Source organism: Silurus aristotelis (assembly GCF_946808225.1).
Source record: "Silurus aristotelis genome assembly, chromosome: 10".
Lineage (NCBI taxonomy): Eukaryota > Metazoa > Chordata > Actinopteri > Siluriformes > Siluridae > Silurus > Silurus aristotelis.
The window spans coordinates 17,582,958-17,607,557 of NC_139583.1; the positions used below are offsets into that span (position 1 = coordinate 17,582,958).

General features: G+C 39.8%; 2 protein-coding genes across 5 annotated transcripts in view; one reads left to right on the forward strand and one right to left on the reverse strand.

Moving 5' to 3' along the window:
• The window catches only part of alpk3a (alpha-kinase 3a), a 55,079-nt gene extending 53,016 nt beyond the window's left edge, over positions 1-2,063 (reverse strand). Inside the window, exons 1-4 of one of the 4 annotated variants that reach the window (XM_083552583.1) lie at positions 1,803-1,982; positions 1,220-1,471; positions 629-652; positions 125-246 (exon numbers count right to left, since the gene is read on the reverse strand). In XM_083552583.1, the coding sequence (XP_083408709.1) occupies positions 125-246; positions 629-652; positions 1,220-1,350 (277 nt within the window). In that variant the 5' untranslated portion in view covers positions 1,351-1,471; positions 1,803-1,982. Of the gene's footprint in view, positions 1-124; positions 247-628; positions 653-1,219; positions 1,475-1,802 lie in introns of all 4 variants that reach the window. The other 3 variants (XM_083552584.1, XM_083552586.1, XM_083552585.1) reach the window with 3 other exon arrangements.
• A 5,400-nt stretch (positions 2,064-7,463) lies between these two features.
• LOC310732694 (uncharacterized protein) lies at positions 7,464-24,390 on the forward strand (the record flags this gene model as incomplete). The annotated part of the gene is made up of 5 exons (XM_083553308.1): positions 7,464-7,871; positions 7,994-8,276; positions 8,414-8,580; positions 8,638-8,827; positions 24,271-24,390. The coding sequence occupies exons 1-5, from the start codon at positions 7,732-7,734 to the stop codon at positions 24,388-24,390; spliced, it is 900 nt and encodes a 299-aa protein (XP_083409434.1). The 5' UTR covers positions 7,464-7,731.
• Positions 24,391-24,600: the final 210 nt, after the last annotated feature.

The following is a 24,600-nucleotide window of genomic DNA, read 5'->3' on the forward strand; positions in this document are numbered from 1 at the left end:
ATGTGAAAGTTTGCAAAGGTACAAATTCAAATACAAATTTAAATGAAAAAACGTTTTGATATTTGAGTTTTTCATCTATTTGTGTACATACACTTCCGGTAGTACAACAGCAATGAAGGCCTACCTGTGACCACACAGGTGAATTTCACGTTGCAAGCCTCTGATACTGCCTTAGACTTGATTGTAGTCTCAAAACATGGTTGAGTCTCTTCTGTCAGCTGAGACATGACAGTACAAAATGTACTCCTGAACATGGAAAACCATATAAATTGATCTTTAACTCACAAGGTATTTGCAATTTCAATGTATAGGCTTTTTCAAACCATCGGAGATACAACTAATTATGGCTGGATATATAGGTTTAAAATGGGGGTAGGGGTGTTATATGGAGGGATCAATCATTTTTAAATTGCAATTGCTTTGGGGAGAATGAGTAGTGATTTCAAGTTGCATTATTAAATACCTTCACAGCATTCTTTGTGGAACTTAAATATTTGTATTACAACCAAAGTACAATATAGGAAACTCAAATTAAATTGTCTGCTTTTAGCAAATACAAAGATTGGATGTTGGAGTAGTTTGTTAGAGACAGTTAGGACAAATTTTTTTTTTTTAAGGATTGGTTTACCTCATTGTTTTGTAGTTTGAATACCTGTGAATTGTTTAGAATGCTATTTAGTTAAAAACATATAAAACAACTTATAAGACATGGTTATCACCATAAGTCATTATTCTACTTAAGAAATCCTATCTATACAATCTATATCTCTTTTGACATATCATTTTGAAATGTCAGCTGTTTGTATTTATTTTACATATTTTACATTGATATTCCTCTTATAATATTTTTTCAGCATATCAGTATAACAGCAGCAGTATCATATTATTAAATATATTTATCCTGCTTTTTATTGTTAAAACAATAACTTATTTAAGGGGGCAATGACTAAAACAAAATCAACATATTTTCATTTTAAAATATTAACTAATGCCGTTCTGTGTGTAGGAAAATATTAGAAAATGCTTAATAATTAGTACAAGTAGGTTGCAGTAATTATTATACATAGCTTTCTACTGGTAATCAGTGATAACTCACCACACAAACCGATGTGATGATATGATCAAATGATAATTAGAGGATAGAATAGTAATTGGCTCCTAAACAGCAACTAATCAAGTAAATGTTCTACCACACTTGGGAAGAAAAATGCTCTCCTACCTGTTTTCAGGCCGGACACTGGAGATGTAGTTGCGGCTGTCTAAACGTGGTGAAGGGACATCATCCCCATTTTGACTGCCATATCTCCCATTGCCAGAATATGAATGGGTCATTGTCCTCCGTGATGTCATTTTCCAGAAAATACTCTGGTTTATATAATCCAAATAAAAATGGTGGCTTGCTGTATCTTTGTTTTTTGGAATTGAACCCCAATTCCTTGTAAAAAAATACTCCACTCTACTGAGTCTGGTGCTGCTGACAGGGAAAGAGCACTTCATAGAATTTTTAAAAAGTTTAACAACAATGAACAAAGTTTTAACAAACTGAATCAAATTTAGACTTGATGCTAACCTTTAAACATTATTATGGTGATTACATGAACATAAGATGATGAATACAACAGATATAACTGGTTATAAAACAATATAGGCATCTACTTAGACAGAGCCTTTTGAAAATTTATAAATAGAAGCAGTTAGTTGTAAAGCTACATTTTAAGAATGTGTGCAGTTATAGATGTGTGAAAAGGAAATGCTCACTCTAACTTTACATTTCTTGCCAATTCTTAACTATTAATACTCACCATTTGTGTGTTTTTCTCGTTGTTTAGAGGTTGCTTTTGCTGGACCAAAGCTCTGCAACTGTCAATCATGCCTGAGCATGTGGTGCCAGACGGGCACTATTTATAGCAGGCCTACAAATAGGTTCAAGAGCACATCACATTTTCTAAACTGGGCACCACCCCAAAGCCACATGCTAGGACACTGCAAGGAAGAGTTAAAATCAATATCATACACAGCCATTGATCACTGTCATAAAGATGCAGGTCAAAATATTGTTTTTATGACTGAGGCACAGTTGGATAAACTGCTTTAGATAGTACCTACTAGGTGAATTAAAAAGTTCATACATTGGTGGTGGAAGGGATCTGTTTCACCAGGGGATTGGACTGTCTAAAAGCAGCATTCAACCTTAATTAGGGCAGCCTCTTTCAGATGATACTGCCACTCACTACCCTCAGCTCCTTTCCAGTGTCAACATACTTGGCTACTGCTCTAGTCCTGTTGCTTCATTTTCCAAACATAAAATGGCTCTGGTTACAGACTCCCTCAGAAACACAGTTTTGCCAAGGAACATGTCGCTCATTTCTCCCTTAACTCACACACACACACACACACACACACACACACACACACACACACACACACACACACACACACACACACACACACACACACACACACACAATCGTTCTGATTGACAGTGAAATTCCATGATTATTTACTATGATTGAAAATAATATGTAAAACCAGTGCAAATATACAATGTAAAATTGCAGCAAGCCTAGTCAACCATGGATTACACAAAATTAACATTTTATATAACAGATAAAACCAACATAAACCAATTAAGGTGTGTCCATTTTACATTTAGTTTCACAATATTTAAACTTTAACACACTGATTATATTCAGACCTCTGTTCTGTATTGTATTTTCTGCTTGACTCAACTACCCATTCACTGAGCAACATCTTGTATTCTTTAGTCAGTGCAGTTTAGTTTTTTTATTGTATCAGTGTAACAACTATAATAGGATTCATGCCCACTTAAAAAACGTATATACTATATATTAATATACAATATACTACTATAGTAAATGAAATATATATAATACTATATATAAAACTAATCTGGATAAAATACAATGATCTTAAAATGACCAATTAATAAATGCCCAAAAAAAAAAACCCCAACAAATGTATATATATATATATATATATATATATATATATATATATATATATATATATATATATATATATATATATATATATATATATATATATGAGAGAGAGAGAGAGAGAGAGAGAGAGAGAGAGAGAGAGAGAGACCCCTCACATTTCAGTGTTTTAGGATATATTCTGAAGAGAAAATATAATAAAACTTTTAAATTGCAGAGTAGTCAATTTGCAGCTTGTATAGCAGTTTAGATTACTGTCCTCTGAAAATAACTAAACATACAGCCATTATTGTCAAAATAGCTTGCAACAAAAGTAATACACCCTTATTAATACACATACATGCAGTGAACAGCTGTATGTCACTTAACCATGCAAAGCCACATATCCTATTCATCATGTTTATGTTTTCGTTTGCTTGACAGTATTATATCAATTTGTGTATCTTGTATTAGAGCAGTTAAAATTTGGCGCTTTGAGTACAATTCTCTCATACTGACCACTGGATGATTAACATGGCACCCTTATGGCAAAGATATTTCTTTTACCGATAAGATCAGTAGTACCCTGAAACAGAGTTATGGTATTGTGGCCAGGGCCATACAGAGGTTTTCCAAGATAGGTTCCACTTGGAACAGGCCTCACAAGGGTTGATCTAAGAAGTTGGGTAGTTGTGCTGTGTATCAGGCAAAAAAGTAGAAGGTCTGCTTTTTTAAGTTTATTTCTATAGCGCTTTTCACAATAGACATTGATTTAAAGCAGCATTACCGAATTTAACAGTTAAGGTAAACAATGTGTATCTATCCCTGATGAGCAGCCATGGCGACTGTGGCAAAGAAAAACACCTTAAGATGATATAAGGAAGAAACCAGACTCAAAAGGGGAACACATCCACATTTGGGTAACATCAAGAGTGTGATTATATTCTTTAAACAATACAGAACACTGGTGGACCTACCACCTTTGGTGGACTTTGCTATTCTAGCACCTACTAGAAGTCCGGAGTTCTAAAATTCCAAGAAGCATGACAGATTGTAGCGTGTTAGAAGACTGGAAAGATATATGGGAGATAAACCATTTAGTGTTTTGTAGGTCAGTAGCAGTAGTTTGTAGTCGATTCGAAAATTATAGTAGTAATGAGAAGATTTGGGTTAAATGGTGATATTTTCTCGACAGCTTGTGACAGCTCTTGTGACAGCTCTGGTGTAGCGTCTGACACGTGTCATTTACACTTCATGTTTTAGGAGTTTCCTTTTAACCCTTGACATCTGCTTTTCAATCAAAGGATGCGCACCACGGCTTACACTTTTATTGAGAGCTTGTATACCACAGTGTCGTACACCCCCCCTCCGGAAGACACAGAAAGCCAGATAACCCCCTGGCCTCTCTGGTTGAATTCACAGGGACCCTCAAACCATAAAACAATTTACTCTCGGAACTTGTCCCCAGTACGTCTGTTTGTGACACACACACATATACAGACACACACACCAAAAGGGAGCATTCTTTTATTAATTGAATAATAAATAGAATGTCCCACTTCACATGACATAAACATACATTTTGTTTAAATCTTCTCCTATAAATAAAGCAAGTGTTTAACTCTACGTCAATAATAGTTACACACTAAAAGGTTTAGTAATATACCTCTGTTTTAATGTTGTTTCTTCTTTTTGATTTCAAAGTTGATTTAAAATGATCTTCTCTTTATTCTTTATTTTCCTAACAAGGGTGCATTTTATATACCTGAATATAACATTGTATTAACAAAGTTATACCTTAAATACTGGTATGTTAATAGTATGTTAAATGTTAACTAGTATGTAATGTACCTCTGTTTTAATGCTGTCTTTGCTTTCCATGTCTAATATCAAAATGATCACCAAAATTATCTGTTCCTTATTTTGCAAACAATGGTGCATTTTATTTTATCATGAATGTACCATACTGTCTTAATACACTTTGGATAAAACTTTAAGTTCTCCAAAGCAGGTATAACCCGGAAACCATGCCCACAAACACACGAACAAAGGGAGTTTCTCCCTCCAAAATTTCAGGCCATAGCATTGGCCATTCCCCCAAAAGATGGGTGGGCTTCAGGACCTTTAAAACATCTTGAACCCAACTAGCAGTCAGTCAAGTAAAGCAAGCTCGCTCACTCGGCTCAACCGGAAAGGTTCGGACGCCTGGGGCCCAAAGGCCTGGGGGGCCCGAAGGCCCGGAGAGTCGGACGCTTACAACAGCCCAGCAGTGACTCTTCGGGGCGAGATCTCAAATCCTTTTTGAGATCTTCCAGCAAGCTTTATCTTCAAGAACGACAACTGCTCTGATCTTCAGGAGAACCTGGAAGAACATCTGACTCCATCCTAACTGACTCTTTAAAGATCTCTTTGTCGCATCCGGACTCTTGTGCAACAAGCCAATGCAAGTAACCGTTTTACCAACCAATTTAGATGCGTGTTTAAGTTTGAGCCCCTTGATTTAAGGTGAATTTGAATACTTGATGAGTCTTGTTTTAGGCCGTATTTAAATTTTGAAGATTAGGCTTGCTATTCCTTTCCTTTCTTTCTCTCCTTTTCCTATTTTTAAGTTTTTTTTGTTTTTATTTTTCATTTTTATTTTCTTTCTTTCTTTTTGTTTGTTTGTGTAGCTAGTTTTATGTTGTGTTTGTCTCATTTATAAACGGCGTATTTTTCATAAGTGATTGTCTCTGAGTGCCGCTCACATTTTTAGGTTCCTGCAACATTCGATCTGAACTACATGCTCTATTAATTGTATGGTATAAAGTAAAGGGGGGTTGCGTCTTTCTCGGCCGGGGAGATACCTCTTTTATAGAATTAATAAAAGATTATACTGTCTGTTCGGCGTATGAACAGACCAAAAAAGTGTAACGTTAATTCCATTAACGTCAATTCAACTTTATTTAAATATTTAGGAGTAAATATATCCTGTTATAATTACTTATAAATATTTCCTTTTCTTTGTGGCGTAATTCGCTACATATAAAGGTGGAGAATGCAGGCAAACTGTTATTCAAACTATATACTCATTTTATCTTTGTCAATGGTTTTTTCCTCTTCTCTCCCATTCGCTACACTGGCTGCTAACTTCCCTGGAAAGTGATCATGGATCCTGTTCAGAAACAATATGAAAAGTGGTAGGTAACAGTGTGTTTACTTGTATCATTTACAGGAAATTGCTTTTACATAACTAAATAGCAAATACTATACGCATTTATATAATTTGGTTTATTTATTTATTTCTTGATTGATTGTTCATTCTATTTATATGTATTTTTATCTCTGTATTTATTCTGCTCCTTTGTAAATCCTGTTGTTGCACAGACCACCAAATCTAGATATAGAAAAAGCTATTAAATGGTGGTTTCATCTGGCCAGTGACCAGATGAAGATGTTAATGTTAATGTAATTCAAACATTTTAAGTTTGTTTTTAAATTTTGCAACACTTTTTTGGCACATCTGTAGATAGAATTTAGTTTATTTTTATAAAAATCTTTATTGTTTGTAATTTAATTTGTTGATTTGTTTCTATTGTTTTTTTAACATTGTATTGTTTGCTTTTGTTTTCTTTACTGTAGTGTATTCTTGTACAACACTATTTCAAATGTATGTTTCATAACCAGCTTTTGTAACTTTGTTTCTGTATTAATATTTTACTTGTAATTTGTTTTTTTTATTGTAACCATTTATTGCTTTTGTTTTGACTTGCTCATATTACTCGTTTATCTTTTATGGCCCTTATGTTTTCTGGCTGAGATTTTTTCTGTACATTGCATTTACATAGTTTCATTCTTTTATTACAGTTTTTCTCAAATGATAAAACACAAAAGCCAATCCTCTAAACCAAATGACCAGTTGTCTAAAGACATTTACTAAATCTAGCCATCATTTTCCAATATCATTAACACATTTCACATGAAGACACAATTTACAAAACACAATCCTTTGTTCTCATAAATCTTAACACATTTTTTTTTTGCTAAAACACAAGTTGCAAAAGAACTCTGCTCATATTCTCAAATGAAAGCTCATGTGATGCAAAATGCTTGCCACAGTCAGCAATATTTGAACCCAATGAACACACCTGGTGTCATTCATTACACACAACGACTCGAAATTGAAGACACTTGTTGCTAATGCTGTGATGTACAAAAGCAAGTTCAGAGTGCACAGTTTGCTGAAGATTCCAAACAAACACAATGGATACCCATATGAGGATGGGTTCCCCTTTGAGTCTGGTTCCTCTCAAGGTTTCTTCCTCATATCATCTAAGGGAGTTTTTCCTTGCCACTCCCTTAGATGATATTTCTCCCTTGCTCATCAGGGACAAACACACACCATTCACCTTCACTGTTGTTTTCTGTAAAGCTGCTTTGAGACAATGTCTGTTGTGAAAAGCCCTATACAAATAAACTTGACTTGACTTGACTTGACTTGGATGAAGGCAGAGTCAGGGGAAGAGGAATTGAAGTCAGAGGAGGGAGAAGAGCTGGCCAGGGAAGAAGAGGAGCAGGCCAACGAGGAAGAGGAGTTCAAATCAGTGGAGGAAGAGGAGCAGGCCAAGGAGGAAGAGGAGTTCAAATCAGAGGAGGAAGAGGAGCAGGCCAACGAGGAAGAGGAGTTCAAATCAGAGGAGGAAGAGGAGCAGGCCAACGAGGAAGAGGAGTTCAAATCAGAGGAGGAAGAGGAGCAGGCCAACAAGGGAGAGGAGAAGGACCAGGAGGGAGAGCAAGACAACCTCGCACCATCATTATGGACGAGATGCGAGCAACAGTCATTGACCATGTCATTGTCCATGGCATGACAATGGCTGAAGCAGGACTACGAGTCCATCCAAACCTGAGTAGGTTCACCGTGGCCACCATTATCAGGGCATTCAGACAACACAACAGGTATTGTATTCTATTGCTTTCTTTGTCACAATACAATTTTACAAGCTTGTGAAAGTAGTCTATTGGTTTCAAATCAGTTGTTACTGTATTGTAAAACTGACAACACATGTTTCTTTCTTTAGAGTTGAAAGAATGCCACATAGAGGTGGGAGGGTTGCCATATTTACAGCGGCACAAGAAACCCTCATTGTGGATATGGTTCGTGAGAACAACCTCATCAGACTCCGGGAGATCAGAGACAAAGTCATTGCCAATAATGTCAACTTTGAGAGCATTGATGATGTCAGCTTGGCCACAATAGACCGAGTTCTCCGGCGCCAAAAGATGCGGATGAAACAGGTCTATAGGTTTCCCTTTGAGCGCAACTCTGCGCAACACAAAGACCTACGTTACGAGTATGTGCAAGTAAGTATACATCCATGTTTACAGTACAGTTAGTGGACATACTGTGTTGCTCAGTGGCCTACATTACTTCTGGACAATACTGTGCTACCTGATTGACTGTTGTTTCTGAACACCTGTGCACTTTCACATTTTCACAGAGAATATTACAGTTGGACATGATGGCCAGACCTCATGAGTACCTCTTACTGGATGAGGCTGGCTTCAACCTGCCATCCTGGGCCCGCACATCAAATTTATGTGATCATTTGGGACAATGTACGCTTCCACAAAACAAACCAAATCAGAGAGTGGTTCACCACCAACAGTAACCACTTTTTAAACGTCTGTTTGCCACCCTACTCCCCTTTCCTGAACCCTATAGAGGAGTTCTTCTCATCATGGAGATGGAAGGTTATGACAGACAACCATACACTAAAGAGAACCTCCTAAGGGCAATGGAGCTGGCCTGTGTTGACATCCCAGTGGAGGCCTTCCAAGGATGGATTTGCCATTCCAGGGCGTTTTTCCCGCGGTGCCTGGCAAGAGACAATATAGCCTGCGATGTGGATGAGGTGATGTGGCCCGATGCAGCTCAGCGACATGATGCCGCACAGTGATTGTGGTGTGTGTGTGGTGTGAATATATTAAATTAAAAAACTTCACAACCTGATCATGTTTTTAAGAGTGCTGTTGTGTGCAATAGATTCTGTTTTTGCATTTAGTTGTGTTACAGTAGTGTACATGCAGAATTTACTATAGATTTATATTCTTCATATGAAACTCTCAAATCTAAATGCCTAATCCTCTGCAGAGATCTAAGAACATCCATTACTGTAAAGTTTAAAAATATGCATTGGCAGTTATGAAACAAAGAACCTTTTTACAAATTGTGCATTGTGTTTTCAATTGTTTTGCTGTAGTGTGTAATGATGTGTATAGTGTTTACATTTTTGAAAGCTTCGAGCTGCTCTTTTGGTGTGAAAGTTTGAGTTTTGAAGTGAGAAGGTGTGGTTGTGTTTAAGTAGCTTTAGAAAAGGGTGTTGTGTTTAGACATTGGGGAACATGGAGGAAACGTTTGTGAAATGTGTTTTAGCATTTGAGAAAAATTTTAAACAATATATAAATATAACTACCGTATTTTTCGGACTATAATCCACTATAGTTCCTAGTTCCGCTTTTTTCCTAAGTTTTGAACCCCACGGCTTAAACAAACTTCAAGCCAAAAAACTGAGCGACATAACATTAGACCAATGAAATTTCCGAACGGAAACGAAAAAACGCACCTCACCTGTGTTCTGAGCTGCACGGCATCGGGAGAAAAAACTTCTTTTTTAAACGCACGACGATGACAAAAGATAAACTCCCGAGAGAAATAGTTGTGAAAGGAAGGAGGAAGACAGTGAACAATGACTTTCTTGGTAGGCTGCTGTTTAGATACAAGCCGTTGTAGCGCGTTGAGTCAGGGTGAAGGGATAGCGCGCTAACTCCAGTTGCAACAGAAATCATATAAGCACATACAGGTTTCCAAAACTCGTGCTTTTTTTATTTTTTTTGGCAACAGCGTTAAGGGTTAGTCAAAGCAACTTAGAAATGAGCATCAGAAAATAATAAGGACATAATCCTCGTCCTGAACACATGCAGTAATACCGGAAAAATGCTGTGCCAGTCTTTTCCCAAAATACCGCTATGCTCCTAATAGAAGCGCAACATATTTCACCCGTTACACCATGTGTAACGTGTCTTTTGTTAAAGCCTGTGTAAAGTACATTAGTGTAGACACGGTTTATAGACAGGTGCGGCTTATTTATGTTAAAAATAAAAATATTTGTAAAATTCAATGGATGCGGCTTATATATGGGTGCGCTTTATAGTCCGGAAATTACGGTATATAAATGTGAATTGAACAGTATATAAATTACCCAATATAATATTAGGGGAATTTCTGGTTAAAATAGTTTTTTTTTTTTTTTTTTTTTTTGGTGCTTCTTTACAAAACCCCGCCATTATGGATGCACAAGCCAGTGCACTCTTAGTGCCAGTCCCAAGCCCAGGTAAATGGGGAGGGTTGCGTTAGGAAGGGCATCCAGCGTAAAACGTGCCAAATCAAATATGCGGATCACAAATGAGAATTTCATACCGGATCGGTCGAGGCCCGGGTTAACAACGACCGCCACAGGTATCGTTAGCCAACAGGGTACCGGTGGAAATTGGGCTACTGTTGGCCGAAGGAGGAGAAGGAGAGGAGGAAGACATCTACGGAGACGGCAGGGAAAGGAGCAGTGTAGGAGAGTGGAGGTTCAGGTTGGTACTTTAAATGTTGGGTAAAGGGAGAGAGGTAGCTGACATGATGGAGAGGAGAAAGGTAGATATGTTGTGTGTTCAGGAGACCAAGTGGAAAGGGAGTAAGGCCAGGAACATTGGAGGTGGGTTTAAACTGTTTTATCATGGTGTGGATGGAAAGAGAAATGGTGTAGGGGTGATTCTGAAGGAAGAGTACAGTAAGAGTGTAGTGGAGGTGAAGAGAGTTTCTGATAGGGTGATGATCGTAAAGGTGGAAGTTGAAGGAATGATGATAAATGTCATCAGTGCCTATGCTTCACAAGTGGGCTGTGAGATGGAGGAGAAGGAAAGATTCTGGAGTAAGTTAGATGAAGTGGTAGATGGTGTACCTAGAAAAGAACGATTGGTGATTGGGGCAGACTTTAATGGGCATGTAGGTGAAGGGAACAGAGGTGATGAGGAGGTGATGGGTAGGTATTGTTTTTAAGGAGAGGAATATAGAAGGGCAAATGGTGGTAGATTTTGCTAAAAGGATGGAAATGGCAGTGGTGAACACTTATTTTAAGAAGAAGGAGGATCATAGGGTGACGTATAAGAGTGGAGGAAGGTGCACACAGGTGGACTATGTGCTATGCAGGAGATGCAACCTGAAGGAGATTGGAGACTGTAAGGTGTTGGCAGGGGACAGTGTAGCTAGACAGCATCAGATGGTGGTCTGTAGGATGGTTTTGGAGGCGGAGAAGAAGAGGAGGAGAGTGAGGACTGAAAGAAGAATAAGATGGTGGAAACTTAAGGAGGAAGAGTGTAGTGTGAGGTTCAGGGAAGAGGTCAGACAGAGGCTCGGTGGTGTTGAAGAGGTGTTGGATGATTGGGCAACTACTGCAGGAGTGATGAGGGAGGCAGCTAGAAAAGTACTTGGTGTGACATCTGGAAATAAAAAGCAAGACAAGGAGACGTGGTGGTGGAATGAGGAAGTGCAGGAGAGCATAAGGAGAAGAGGTTGGCAAAACAGAAGTGGGATAGACAGAGTGATGAGCAAAGTAGGCAGGAGTACAAGGAGATGCGGCAGCAGGTAAAGAGGGATGTGGCGAAAGCCAAGGAAAAGGCATATGAGGAGCTGTATGAGAGGTTGGACACTAAGGAAGGAGAAAAGGATTTATACCGATTGGCCAGGCAGAGGGACCGAGCTGGGAAGGATGTACTGCAAGTTAGAGCAGTAAAGGATGGAGAGGGAAATGTTTTGACTAGTGAGGAGAGTGTGTTGAGAAGGTGGAGGGAGTATTTTGAGCAGCTGATGAATGAGGAAAATCAGAGAGAGAGAAGGTTGGACGATGTGGAGTTGGTGAAGCAGGATGTAGATAGGATTAGTAAGGAGGAAGTGAGAGAAGCGATTAAGAGGATGAAGAGTGGAAAGTCGGTTGGACCAGATGACATACCGGTAGAAGCGTGGAGATGTTTAGGAGAGATGGCAGTGAAGTTTTTGACCAGGTTGTTTAACAGCATTTTGGAAGGTGAGAAGATGCCTGAGGAATGAAGAAGAAGTGTGCTGGTACCGATCTTTAAGCATAAAGGAGATGTGCAGTCTTGCAGTAACTACAGGGGAATTAAGTTGATCAGTCACACCATGAAGTTATGGGAAAGAGTAGTGGAAGCCAGGCTGAGAGAAGAGGTGACAATCTGTGAGCAACAGTATGGTTTCATGCCAAGGAAGAGCACCACAGATGCCTTATTTGCTTTGAGGATGTTGATGGAGAAGTATAGAGAAGGACAGAAGGAATTGCATTGTGTATTTGTGGATTTAGAGAAAGCATACGACAGAGTGCCAAGAGAGGAGTTGTGGTATTGTATGAGGAAGTCAGGTGTGTCAGAGAAGTATGTGAGGGTGGTGCAGGACATGTATGAGGACAGTGTGACGGCAGTGAAGTGTGCAGTAGGTACGACAGACTGGTTCAGGGTGAAGGTTGGACTGCATCAAGGATCGGCCCTGAGCCCTTTCCTGTTTGCAGTGGTGATGGACAGGTTGACGGACGAGGTCAGACAGGAGTCTCCCTGGACTATGATGTTTGCGGATGATATTGTCATTTGTGGTGAGAGTAGGGAGCAGGTTGAGAAGAGCCTGGAGAGGTGGAGATATGCGTTGGAGAGAAGGGGAATGAGAGTCAGTAGGAGTAAGACAGAGTACATGTGTGTGAATAAGAGGGAGGGCAGTGGAGTGATGCAGTTGCAGGGAGAAGAGCTGGAAAAGGTGGAGGAGTTCAGGTACCTGGGGTCAACAGTGCAAAGTAATGGAGAGTGTGTTAGAGAAGTAAAGAAAAGAGTGCAGGCAGGGTGGAGTGGGTGGAGAAGAATGACAGGAGTGATTTGTGATAGTAGGGTATCTGCAAGAATGAAAAGGAAAGTTTATAAGACTGTGGTGAGACCTGAGATGTTGTATGGATTAGAGACAGTGGCATTGAGTAAAAGACAGGAGATGGAGCTGGAGGTAGCAGAGCTAAAGATGTTAAGGTTTTCGTTGGGAGTGACGAGGATGGACAAGATTACAAATGAGTTTATTAGAGGGACAGCGCATGTAGGATGTTTTGGTGACAAGGTGAGGGAGGCGAGATTGAGATGGTTTGGAGATGTGCAAAGGAGGGACATGAATTATATTGGTAGAAGAATGCTGAGGATGGAGCCACCAGGTAGGAGGAAAAGAGGAAGGCCAAGGAGGAGGTTCATAGATGTCGTGAGGAAAGACATGCAGGTAGTTGGTGTGAAAGAGGCAGATGTAGAGGACAGGGTGGTATGGAGACGGATGATCCACTGTGGCGACCCCTAATGGGAGCAGCCGAAAGAAGAAGAAGAAGAAGAAGAAGGTGCTTCTTTACAAGTTGTTCTGGGGTAAAGGTGGTGGCAGTTGGCCTCTTGTCTGGTTAACGCTCAGCAAACAACATTAGAGACAATATTAGGCCGTAATTCCACGCGGTATGTGGGCCAAACTCATTGCCGAAACTCAGCCAGATCTGGCCCAGAACCAATTTGCTATGTGGGATGATTGATATGTGGAATAGTTTTGAATACTTCTTGCTTCTTGCAATACAACCACAAAGACAACAAAAAAATTGTTCAGTTATATAGCATTTATTGGACTACATAAAAAAAAAAAAAAAAACTGTCTATTTACTATGAAGCTCATTCTAAATAAGGAAATATACATAACAGAATGAATGTGTGTGCATTGGAAAGAGGTCTCTCTGATCTCACTCTGTGACTGGTCATTCAGTCAGTAAGCTCAATGAAATGTATCACCTCCGTTGCGTTATTCTTTTATCGTGACTATGGTTTCGAACTTATTTTGTCACTGGAGATATTATCATAGTGCACATCTTTGAAAGTCCCTACAGTCTAATTTGCAGTCTTCTCCCCCCTCCCCTTGTTTCACACTGAAGGACGCACGTTTCGCCTCATGTGATCCGTAGTTATTCTATAAGCTCAGGGCGAACATTGACAGGGACAGGCGAACTCTAAAAGCTTCCCCAGTGACAAAATAAATACCACTGCCATCTAGAGGACAATAACTGAAACAACACCTAATCACTTGGATCCCCTTTCCTTAGAAATAAAATATAAACTGTAATGCATAAACAATGATAAACAATGCATTTGTTTAGAACATCTTTCTTGTCCCAGCAGTGGGCATCTTCCATTTTCACAACAACATTCTTTGAAAACACTTTTGGCATTTAGTTTCTTTGTCATAGTTTATCTTTGGTCTCTTTTGGAGAGCTTTCTGTTTCTGTTACAGTTGCACCACTCATCATGTTTTCATTTTTTTTGCATTAATCCTGAAGGGAAGCATTCTTCTTATTTTACAATTCATTAAGAGTGTAGGAGAGGCACCATGTTCAAAAGGTGTTGTTCAATAGCTCAGAAGTGCAAGATATGGACCTGACTTACCTTTTGATGCATTTTTGGGCAATTGCTTCTCAATATGCACTCTTTTTCTGCTTTCTTGTTGGACAAGTGTGAAATGTGTGAAATCATAGTAACAGCAAAATACTGAAATTCTTTTCAATTGTAGCATGGGCCGTTGTCACTCACCACAACCAGTGGAACGCCATGCTTGGCAAAAATTTACTATATCTTCTTAATCATAGATGCTCTTGTAGAGATAGACAGCAGAAAAAAATTCTGGAAAACTAGAAAAGTAATCCACTACCAGCAAGTACTTTTATTCCATGGAAATGAAATAGGTCTCTTGTGATCATAGTTTTTCTTGTTTGCTTGTTTTGATCTTTTAAAAAGACTTCAGAAGTACTGACCATTTTCTAATTTCTAATTTCTCAGCAACTGTAGAATGACTATTCTATCTCATCTTTGAAAGAATACCATCTACTATCTAAGCTCAGCTCTAAAATTGTAGAATTGTGCCTGGAGTGTAGACTAAATCAAAGCCATGCCACTGTAACCTCATCATTAGACTAAACGGCTTATGGTCAATTTAATCTATACCTTGATTCATCTGTGGAGATTTTAAACCTTTTAAAGGTATCAAACTAGGTGAGGAACTGGTTCTGTTGCGTGTTGACCTGAGCATTTTCCATTATTGTTCACATTTTTTTGTCCACTGAACTCCAGAATATCCAGAATTGCCTAAATTTTGCTTTTGTTAGGTTTAGCACAACGCCCAGACAACTTATCTTGAAAGGTAATTTAAATGAGACTAAATAGACATTTAGCTCTTTTTAACTTGAGTCCATACTTCTGAATTCTTTGAAGTAGCTGGAAAAGTATCTGATTGCACCCTTGTGTTGATGATCCCCAAACCACTATGTCATCGGCACATACTCCCTCCAGTCCATCTATGATATGATCCATGGCATGGTGAAAGATTTCTGAGGCTGAAATTATGCCAAACATGCAGTATGTGGTACTGTCCTCATGAAGCTTCAATTGCCAAAAATTTGGCAAAATTAAGCATAGGCTATGCAGGAAACAAATATGTCAAAAATAAGAACATAACAGATGATAAAGTAACAACAGAGTAGAATAGGAACACTGCAAAGTATAAGGGATAAATGAATGTTTATTGGACACATATCATAAAGAATGACAAATTAGTAGAAAGGATTGTAATTAACTGGGATTGTAATAACTACCCCCCCCCCCCCCCACATTCCAGAGGTCCATTATGTGTATATTGTGTCCTTCTAGCTCTAGCTCTCTAAGCTCTTAGATTACTGTCATTTTATTAAACCATTATTGCACTTTGGCTTCCACCTCCGTTTCTCTCAGCATAACACTTATTGTCTTGTTTCTTCTTTGGTTCTGCCAGGTGCACACAGTAATCTTATGTCATGTTGTTATGTGTTCAGTCACGTCTTATGTCTAATCCTTTTAATATTGACCTCTACTAACTTCTCTTTGTTGGTTCTTCTTTATTTAGCTTCATCTTGCAGATGTTTCGGGACAGCTGTTAGGAGCATTCTCCGAAAACGAGCTTGCACAATTTATTGAGCATCTCTCTTCCTCAGCTGTTTCAGAAACTCTCTTTCCGCCCCCTAGCATTGTGCAAGGTAATCTTTGGCATGACATGAGCACACAGACATTACCTGACCTCCCTGTTATTTCTCATCAGGAGACGCAGACTGACAATGAAGACTATGGCGATCTACACACTTGCCCACCTGCACCAGTTCTTTCATCCTCCCCTTATCCTTCCTACTGGTCTCCTAATAAGTACTCTCCTACCTTCCCTGTTCTTTCTTCCAACCATTATTTTTCTCCCATGCCTTCACCTGATTCTAACTCTAATTATTCTTTCATATCCTTTCTAACTTCCAAGGTCTACATGCTCTTTTATCCCAATAAACATGCCTAAATATATCTCCTGCATGGTTGTTTTACTTTTATCCGCACACTCATAACCTCAGTCAAGCCCTATTCTACTTGGTGTTAGTATAAGTTTAATTTTACTTTGAGTAAATGTTTGATTATGTCATGGGCTAAAATGGTTTAATCAAACCAAACTAAAGTTCTACACTAATTTTCAGATAATTCTTTTTCTTCTTTCGGCTTTTTCTATTAGGGGACACATCTGCAAATCAAAAATTGGTGCCAGCACACTCCTTCTATATTCCTCAGGCCTCACCTTACAAGATATTGTTAAAGAATCTTGTTAAAAACTCCACTGCGATCTCTCCTAAACTTCTCCATGATTCATGCACGTATGTCATTTGGTCCATCCGACTTTCCACTCTTCATCATCTTAATCGCTGCTCTCACTTCCTCCTTACTATTCCTATCCACTTCCTGCTTCACCATCTCCACACCATCCAACCTTCTCTCTCTCTCTCTCTCTCTCTCTCGCTAATTTTCCTCATTCATCAGCTGCTCAAAATACTCCCTCCATCTTCTAAACACACTCTTCTTACTAGTCAACACATTTCCATCTCCATCCTTTCCAGCTCGGTCCCTCTGCCTGGCCAATTGGTATAAATAATTTTCTCCTTCCTTAGTGTCTAACTTCTCCTACAACTCCTCATATGCCTTTTCCTTCCTCTTCACCTGCTGCCGCATCTCCTTGTTCTCCTGCCTACTATTCTTATCACTTTGTCGATCCCAATTCTGTTTGGCCTCTTTCTCCTTATGCTCTCCTGCACTTCCTCATTCAACCACCACGTCTCTTTGAAGTAAATTACGGATATCAGAAAAATCTACTTGATATCAGAAAAATCTACTAACAAAGTATTTGCCACCTCTGCCACCCATCCACCACTCAGAAGAGCACCAGGAAAAGGGGACAATGAAAGCAACTCTGCTGGAGTCCTAGATAGATCCGACCAGCATTAATACAAATAAAAAATAATTGAATTGTATATCACTTTTACCATTGGACATTGTCTCAAAAACGATGCCATCTTCATGAACCTACGAATGCTGTTCATAGACTTCAGCTCAGCATTTAACACGATCGTCCCCCAGCACCTGTTTAAGCCTACTGGTCCTGAACTCCTCCCTCTGTAACTGGATCCTGGACTTCCTCACTGGAAGACCTCAGTCAGTCCGGATCGGGAACAGCATCTCCAGCACCACCACACTGAACACTGGGGCCCCTCATGGCTGTGTGCTCAGTCCACTACTGCTCACTCTGCTGACTTACGACTGTGTAGCAAAGCTCAGCTCAAATCACATTATTAAGTTCGCTGAAGACACGACTGTGGTGGGTCTCATCAGCAAGAACGATAAGTCAGCATACATAGGAGGTGAAACAGTTAATAGCCTGGTGAGGAGCCAACAACCTGTCTCTGAACATTGACAAAACTAAAGAGATGGTTGTTTACTTCAGGGGAACATAGAGCGACCATTTTCCACTGATCATCGATGGAACCTCCGTGGAGATTGTCAAGAGCACCAAATTCCTTGGTGTTCATCTGGCGGAAATCTTCACTTGGATGCTCAACACAAGCTCCATCACCAACAAAGCCCAGCAGCATCTCTACTTCCTGAGAAGGCTGAGGAAAGCCCATCTCCCTCCCCCCATCCTGACCACGTTCTACAGAGGTACTATTAAGAGCATCCTGAGCAGCTGCATCACTGCCTGGTTTGGGAACTGCACTGTCTCAGATCGCAAGACCCTACAGAGGATAGTGAGGACAGCTGAGAAGATCATCGGAATCTCTCTCTCCTCATTAATGGACATTTACACCACACGCTGCATCTGCAAAGCCAACAGCATTGCGGACGGCCCCACACACCCGTCACACACACTCTTCGCCCTCCTGCCATCAGGGACGCGGTTCAGAAGCATTCAGGCTGCCACATCCAGACTGCAACAGTCTTTTTCCTTAAGCCATCAGGCTTTTCAACACAGAACTGAACTGAAACTCACGCACACACACTCATACTCACTTCACACATCCATGTCTCAGCACCACCCATATAATATTACTTAATTATTACAAACTGTTTTTGCACATCCTTTTGACTGCTGCTATTGCTGTTTTGCACAAACCCTTTTGTTTACATTTTGTTTAATTACAAGTACACGCTTGTACTCAGTTCTCTCCGCACACTGCACTCTATAATATACACTAGGTTTACTGGCAGTAGTAGGTTTACTGGCAAAATTTTATGTTTTGTGTATTTGTCCTACATTGTCTTGTGTTGTCTGTTTGCACCAGGTTGCACACAATGCACTTTACGTGGCAAGGACACTTACTAGTCCTTAGCTCTGTGTTTTCTGTTATGTAGCTTTATGTTGTTTAATGTAGCACCAGGGTTCTGGAGGAACGTTGTCATATTTCACTGTGTACTGCGTCAGCTATACATGGTTGAAATGACAATAAAAGATCCTTGACTTGACTCGATATGGCCAAAGAAGTGTGGGAGGAACAGCCATACCTACATTGGTCTTTGATTAAATATGTACAGGAGATGCAGGACTGAATAGATGAAGTAGCACAGATCGTGAAACAAAACATGGAAGAAGCAGAAGTTGAACAGCAGCATACATATAACCGCCCAGCACAGCCAAGTACAACCTGCAAATTCCTAGCCTGCCGACAAGGCCCATTCACAGTCCTGGAGAAAATCTGCCAGTGAACTACCACCTGCAACAGCTGGGTAAGAGAACAAACAAATATAACACATCAACCTGAAAATGGATTGAGAGACCGCGTGACCCACCGATGGCAGTGGTGGTGTTGTTTGATTGTACCCTGACTTCATCCAAAAATTTAACAGGTCAGGTGTTGATGGACAAGCCGGTCTGCAAGGTTGGCTGTATATCCAAAGCCTTTTACTTTGAAGGCCGGTAGTGTGTTCTATCTTTTTGCTTACTGTCCATTTTGTTACTGTTCTTGTTTTTGTTTTTTATGTTCTATGCCCAGGACTGCCCAACTAAGTTTAATCTATCTAATGTAGACCTATATATTTTTATGCATATTTGTATGCCTAGATGCTTGTGTATATGCATATGACATTGTTATCGTTCCAGAAGATTACTGTGGAACTCTTGCCTTAGTTCTGGTTGGTCTGGTTAATTTTCATATCATTAATATATGGCTATAAATGTTCTATCATGAAAAGTCAATGAGTTAAATAGCCTTATTAAGTAAACTAAATGTTTAGATTACCTAAGATGCAAAAAGGTCTCTATCGCCCTTATACAAGAGTCTCATTTGAAATCAGCTGACATGCTTTGCATCCAAAATAGATACATTAAAGTGATCTCTTTATCTTCGGATGTCAACAAAACTTAAGGGTTGCTGATAGTGCTGAAAGTGTAAAATAGCTTTTTCAAATCATAAGGTCCGGTATCTTCATCATCAATTTGCTCCTCTTTAACTGTCTCTTTCATGACAGAGTCGTCATCATGAGATGTAGAGGGTTGAGGCTCAGTATTGCTGGAAGGCAAAGGGGTGGCAATGTACTGCTGGTGGAAGGCGCATTCTTTAGGAAAATATCCATTGTAGATTGGACAGTTTGTTTCTTCCTTTCTTTGTATATTAGCCTGTAACATGCCAGAGTGTCATAGATGTTTCACTCTACATTAGTGTAACGCTCGTATTTTACATCCATCTCCTCAAACATTTTAAATTCTTTCTCAATTAACGGAAATGCATCTGTCATATTTTTGTTGGTAAACTTTTTCACTCTGCACTTTAATTTATACTGCTTCTTCTGCTGATTTTTCTCTCTTCTGCAAGTTAATCTTCCACTGATAGCTCTTCATCTTCCATATCTATCAGTTCTTGTATGTCTTCCTCTTCGACTTCAAATTCCAAACTTTTGCCAAGTGACACAATCTTCTTACTGATGTCCCCAAGTGCATCTTTTTTCTTAAACCCTTTAAATGAGTTGAAATGTATTTTCAATAGATTATTCCAAATCCCGTTTATGCACTCTCCTTCCATGCCCTTCCAATGTTTAATATGTCATGCAGCATGTTGAATTCCTTCCAGAATGTTCTGACATCTTTCTGCTCTGTAGCATCAACAGTCTCATCAAACATGTTGCGCAGATAATATGCCTTCAACGTAGCCACGGCTCTCTAATCCATAGGCTGTATCAGGGAAGTTGTGTAGGGGGCATAAACATAACTTTCACATTAGGATCGAAATCACCAATGGACTGAGTGTGGTCAGGAGAATTTTCAAGGACAAAATTATAAATGGTATATTGTTTTATTTATTTCTGGATGAACCAGTACTCAAAAATAACTGCAGTCATCCCAAAAGTCAAGGTATATTGTGCCAAAAACAATATACTAATGTATTGTACACAGTACTGTATGCTGCTGTACGCTGCTTCCTGTTCCTCTTGCACACGATTTGAAATTTCTTTACGTATCAGTCTCGTCAAAATATCTTTACTCTAACCATCGTAACTTGGGGACTATCTGTATATGCACCCAATGTGGGTGACTCCTTATTTTTTAATTAATGATTATCTTTAGTTGTGAGTTTAGAAGTGTCAGGGTGCGAGTGAAACGGGAGGCGGAAGCCGGAGTACAGCTCGCTCAGGTTTTATTGACAAAAGTGAGGGAGCGAGATATACACAAGCGCGCACACACACACACGCACACTCGACCAGTCCTTGAGAGAGAGTCCGATGTGCGCTTGGGGAGAAGTGTAGCTGATCCGAGATGCACGGGGAGGAGAACCGCAGCCGGTACCGGATAGTGGAGTCTGAACAGAATGGGAAACATAGAATCCTGCATGAAACAAAGAACCCATTCATACAGTACGTAGCGTCCAAAACTTTCAATAACGAACAAGGAAGTGAGTGAGAGTGAGGAGCTTATGTAGGAGCGGGGTGGAGTGATGATGAGTCCCAGGTGTGCATAGTTAAGCCTGGAGCTCCAGAGAGAGCGGAGGCATGAGAGCCACAAAAGGGGCATGGCAGGTGGATCCCTGACAAGAGGACTGTCTTATGGTGGTAGGGAGCATTTTTAATGTTGTGTTGGATCCTTAGTTAGATAGATCTCATGCCTCTATGGCTGATTTAATTATTTCTAGATATTTTAATTCAGTTTTGCAAAACTCAAATATATGCAATATCTGTCATTTACAAATTGACTATGCTAGAGATTAAACATTCTTTTCAGCTCGTCATAAGTGTTATTCAATCATTGATTATTTACTTATGTGCCCTTCTCTCATTCCCATTAAATTTAATATTCTACCACTTTGTAACAGCCCATAGCTCTGATACTATGATTTTGCTAGGGCATAGTTCCACCTCCATCCTCTAGGCTCTAAATTGTAAACTTTCTCTAATTTAAGCCAGGTAATAGACTTCTTCTTTTATCTCCTCCAACACTTTAGAGTCTGGATTGAGAAACATTTGTTTCTTACTCAATTAATGTAAATCATTTTCACTGTTTAGTTTGTTTTTGTTTCAATTGACTTTATGCAAAAATTTTATTTAGTTTCATATGTTGGCTTTCTTGTATGTGTTTGTTAGCATGCTAACATTGAGTTTGTATATTTTATTTTAGAAAGACTTTATATTACTAGTTTCTTGCTACTAATACACCCACTGTATCAACAGTATGCTTTACTAAGAGACTTTAGTTACACATCCTATTGTGAACACTTTGGGAATGAACACTTGAGAATTGAATCGTTTTGGGAGCACACAGTGGAGGGTGTTGGTTGGGCCAACCATATAGTGTTTGGTGGATTGTGTATCATCTTATTCATCAGTGTCATCATTAGCGATAAGTATATTAGACATTAATTAAAGGACATTTTGTGGGGGTTTTTATTGGACAATGAGAATTTTGCCTGCTGTTATACTTACATTCATACAAGTTCCTTAACCTGCTGGATTACTTGCTGTTAATTGTACATGCCATTTTTAAAATGTTTAATGTTATGGACTGCATCTTTGTTTATGTGGACTTTGTGCATATTCCTTCAAAGTTTCAATATTGTTTAAGGTACATGTATTAAGAGCCCCTCCCTCATTATATTTTGTAGCAGCTCCGTCTTGGAGATAAGGGGGTAAATGTATAAGCTTTTCAACCTTTAATAAAAAGCATATGGAGAGCTGTAAATTTTAATTAGAAAAACAAATTGATCTGTTAGTGTCAGGGTGTGAGCCAAACAAAAGGCAGAAGCCGGAGTACAGCTCACTTGGGTTTTAATGGCATGCGTGAGAGAGAGATACACACACGCGCGCACATACGCACACGGCAGTCCTTCAGTTGAGAGAGAGAGAGAGAGAGAGAGAGAGAGTGTCCGAGTTGCGCATTGGGAGAAGCGTAGCTGACCCGAGATGTACAGGGAGGGGAAGCGCAGCCGGTACGGGATTCTGGAGTCCGAATGGAACAGATGAGAGGAGTCCTGTATAAAAACCGGACCGCAAAAACATGCAGTAAGGGAAGTCCAACATAAACAATCGGGAAGTGAATGTGAGTGAGGGGTTTATGTAGGAGCGGGGTGGAGTGATGATGAGCTCCAGGTGTGCGTGATTAAACCTGGAGCTCTAGGGAGAAAAGCATAGACAGCCACCAAAGGGGGCGTAGCAGGTGGATCCCTGACAGTTAGAGAAGGAATTCAAATATAAAATTTTGTGAGACCAAAGACAAAATAGTAAATGTTCTTGAATCAGAATTAAAAATCTATATATTTAGTTAGAATTTATCAAACACTGTGCTAGACACTGTACATTGATATTACTTAAATGAAGAACTCTCTTCCAAGCTGTTGGCTTTAAGTTTGAAAGATGGTAAATCTAAGGCCAGTATATCGACTAATAGACATAAGGGCATGGTATATACTCAACCCAAGGATGCAAATAGAGTATTTGAAAACTACTATCAACATTTATATACTTCAGTATCCAACTCTGACCCAACAAATTTTGATTTGTTCCTTAGACATCTAAATCTTCTCAAATTAAATGACTTTATGCACGATATACTGGATAGCCCTTTGACAATCGAGGGATTTAAATCTGCTCTGGATTCCCTGACTCGTCAAGGTTGTCATCTATCACTCTTGCTTTTTAATGTTTCATTAGAGCCTTTGGCCCAAGCAATCAGATTATGCCCTGCAATAGCTCAAATAAGTTGTATGACTACTTTTCATAAAGTTTCACTCTACCCTGATGACATTTCATTGTAATCATCAAATATTACAGATTTGGTTAAGGATTGCTTATGATTTGAAGTAAACTGTCCAATCCAGTCAAAATCCAAACCCTCATAGTTCCTGTTCTTACTCCAAAATTTCATGGATCCCCAGGGCGTTAATGAGAAACTATTCCCTGCTGCACAGAGTGGCGTCTGATTGAAGAGAACACCATCCAGAGGCAGGCCAGGACAATGTGGGCAGATCCGAGGAGAGGAAAGGGGCAGGAACAGTGGTCACTGGAACCTCAGGAGCATGTTTAACTCAACTGAGAGAGAGAGAGAGAGAAGAGGGGTGACAGGGAGAGAAAGATATGGATTATTAAGTATCCTTATTGTTGTATGAAAGTTAAGGACAATGTGCATTTAGGCAAGATTCGCTATTGCTGCATAACTAAAAGGGAGAGCCAGAAGGTAACACAGACATGAGGGATCTCTGGGATAAGAGATCACACGACCATCAACAAACCCGAGCGAATGCCGGCGACACGGCAGTAGCTCGCAGCGGGCGCTCCGGACCCAAAATGCTGCTACTTTGACTTTGTAGCCTGCCTTATGCAACATATGGACATCGGAGCAACCAGTGTCCCTGTGTACCACTGCTGATCTCTCTAGGAACTCAGAAACAGCCCCAACAACACAATAAACGATGATCTGTGGCAGAAGCTACGCAACCTCGGCGTGCTTCGAGAACCAGGCCTACAGACTTTGGCGTTGCCTGCGGCGGATGGATAGAGAAGGGGGAATCGAAAGCACTGTGCAAGGAAACTGAAGCGCAAGCGCGGAAAGCGAGCGGGGGCTAGTTCGCGAGGGGGCTAGATTTTAGCTAAAAGCTAAACCTAGCCGGCCTGCTCTACCATCTCTCCTGCTGGCAAATGTCTGTTTCCTGGACAATAAATTGGATTACATCAGCTTTCAACAAGCTACTCGGCGTGAGTACAGACA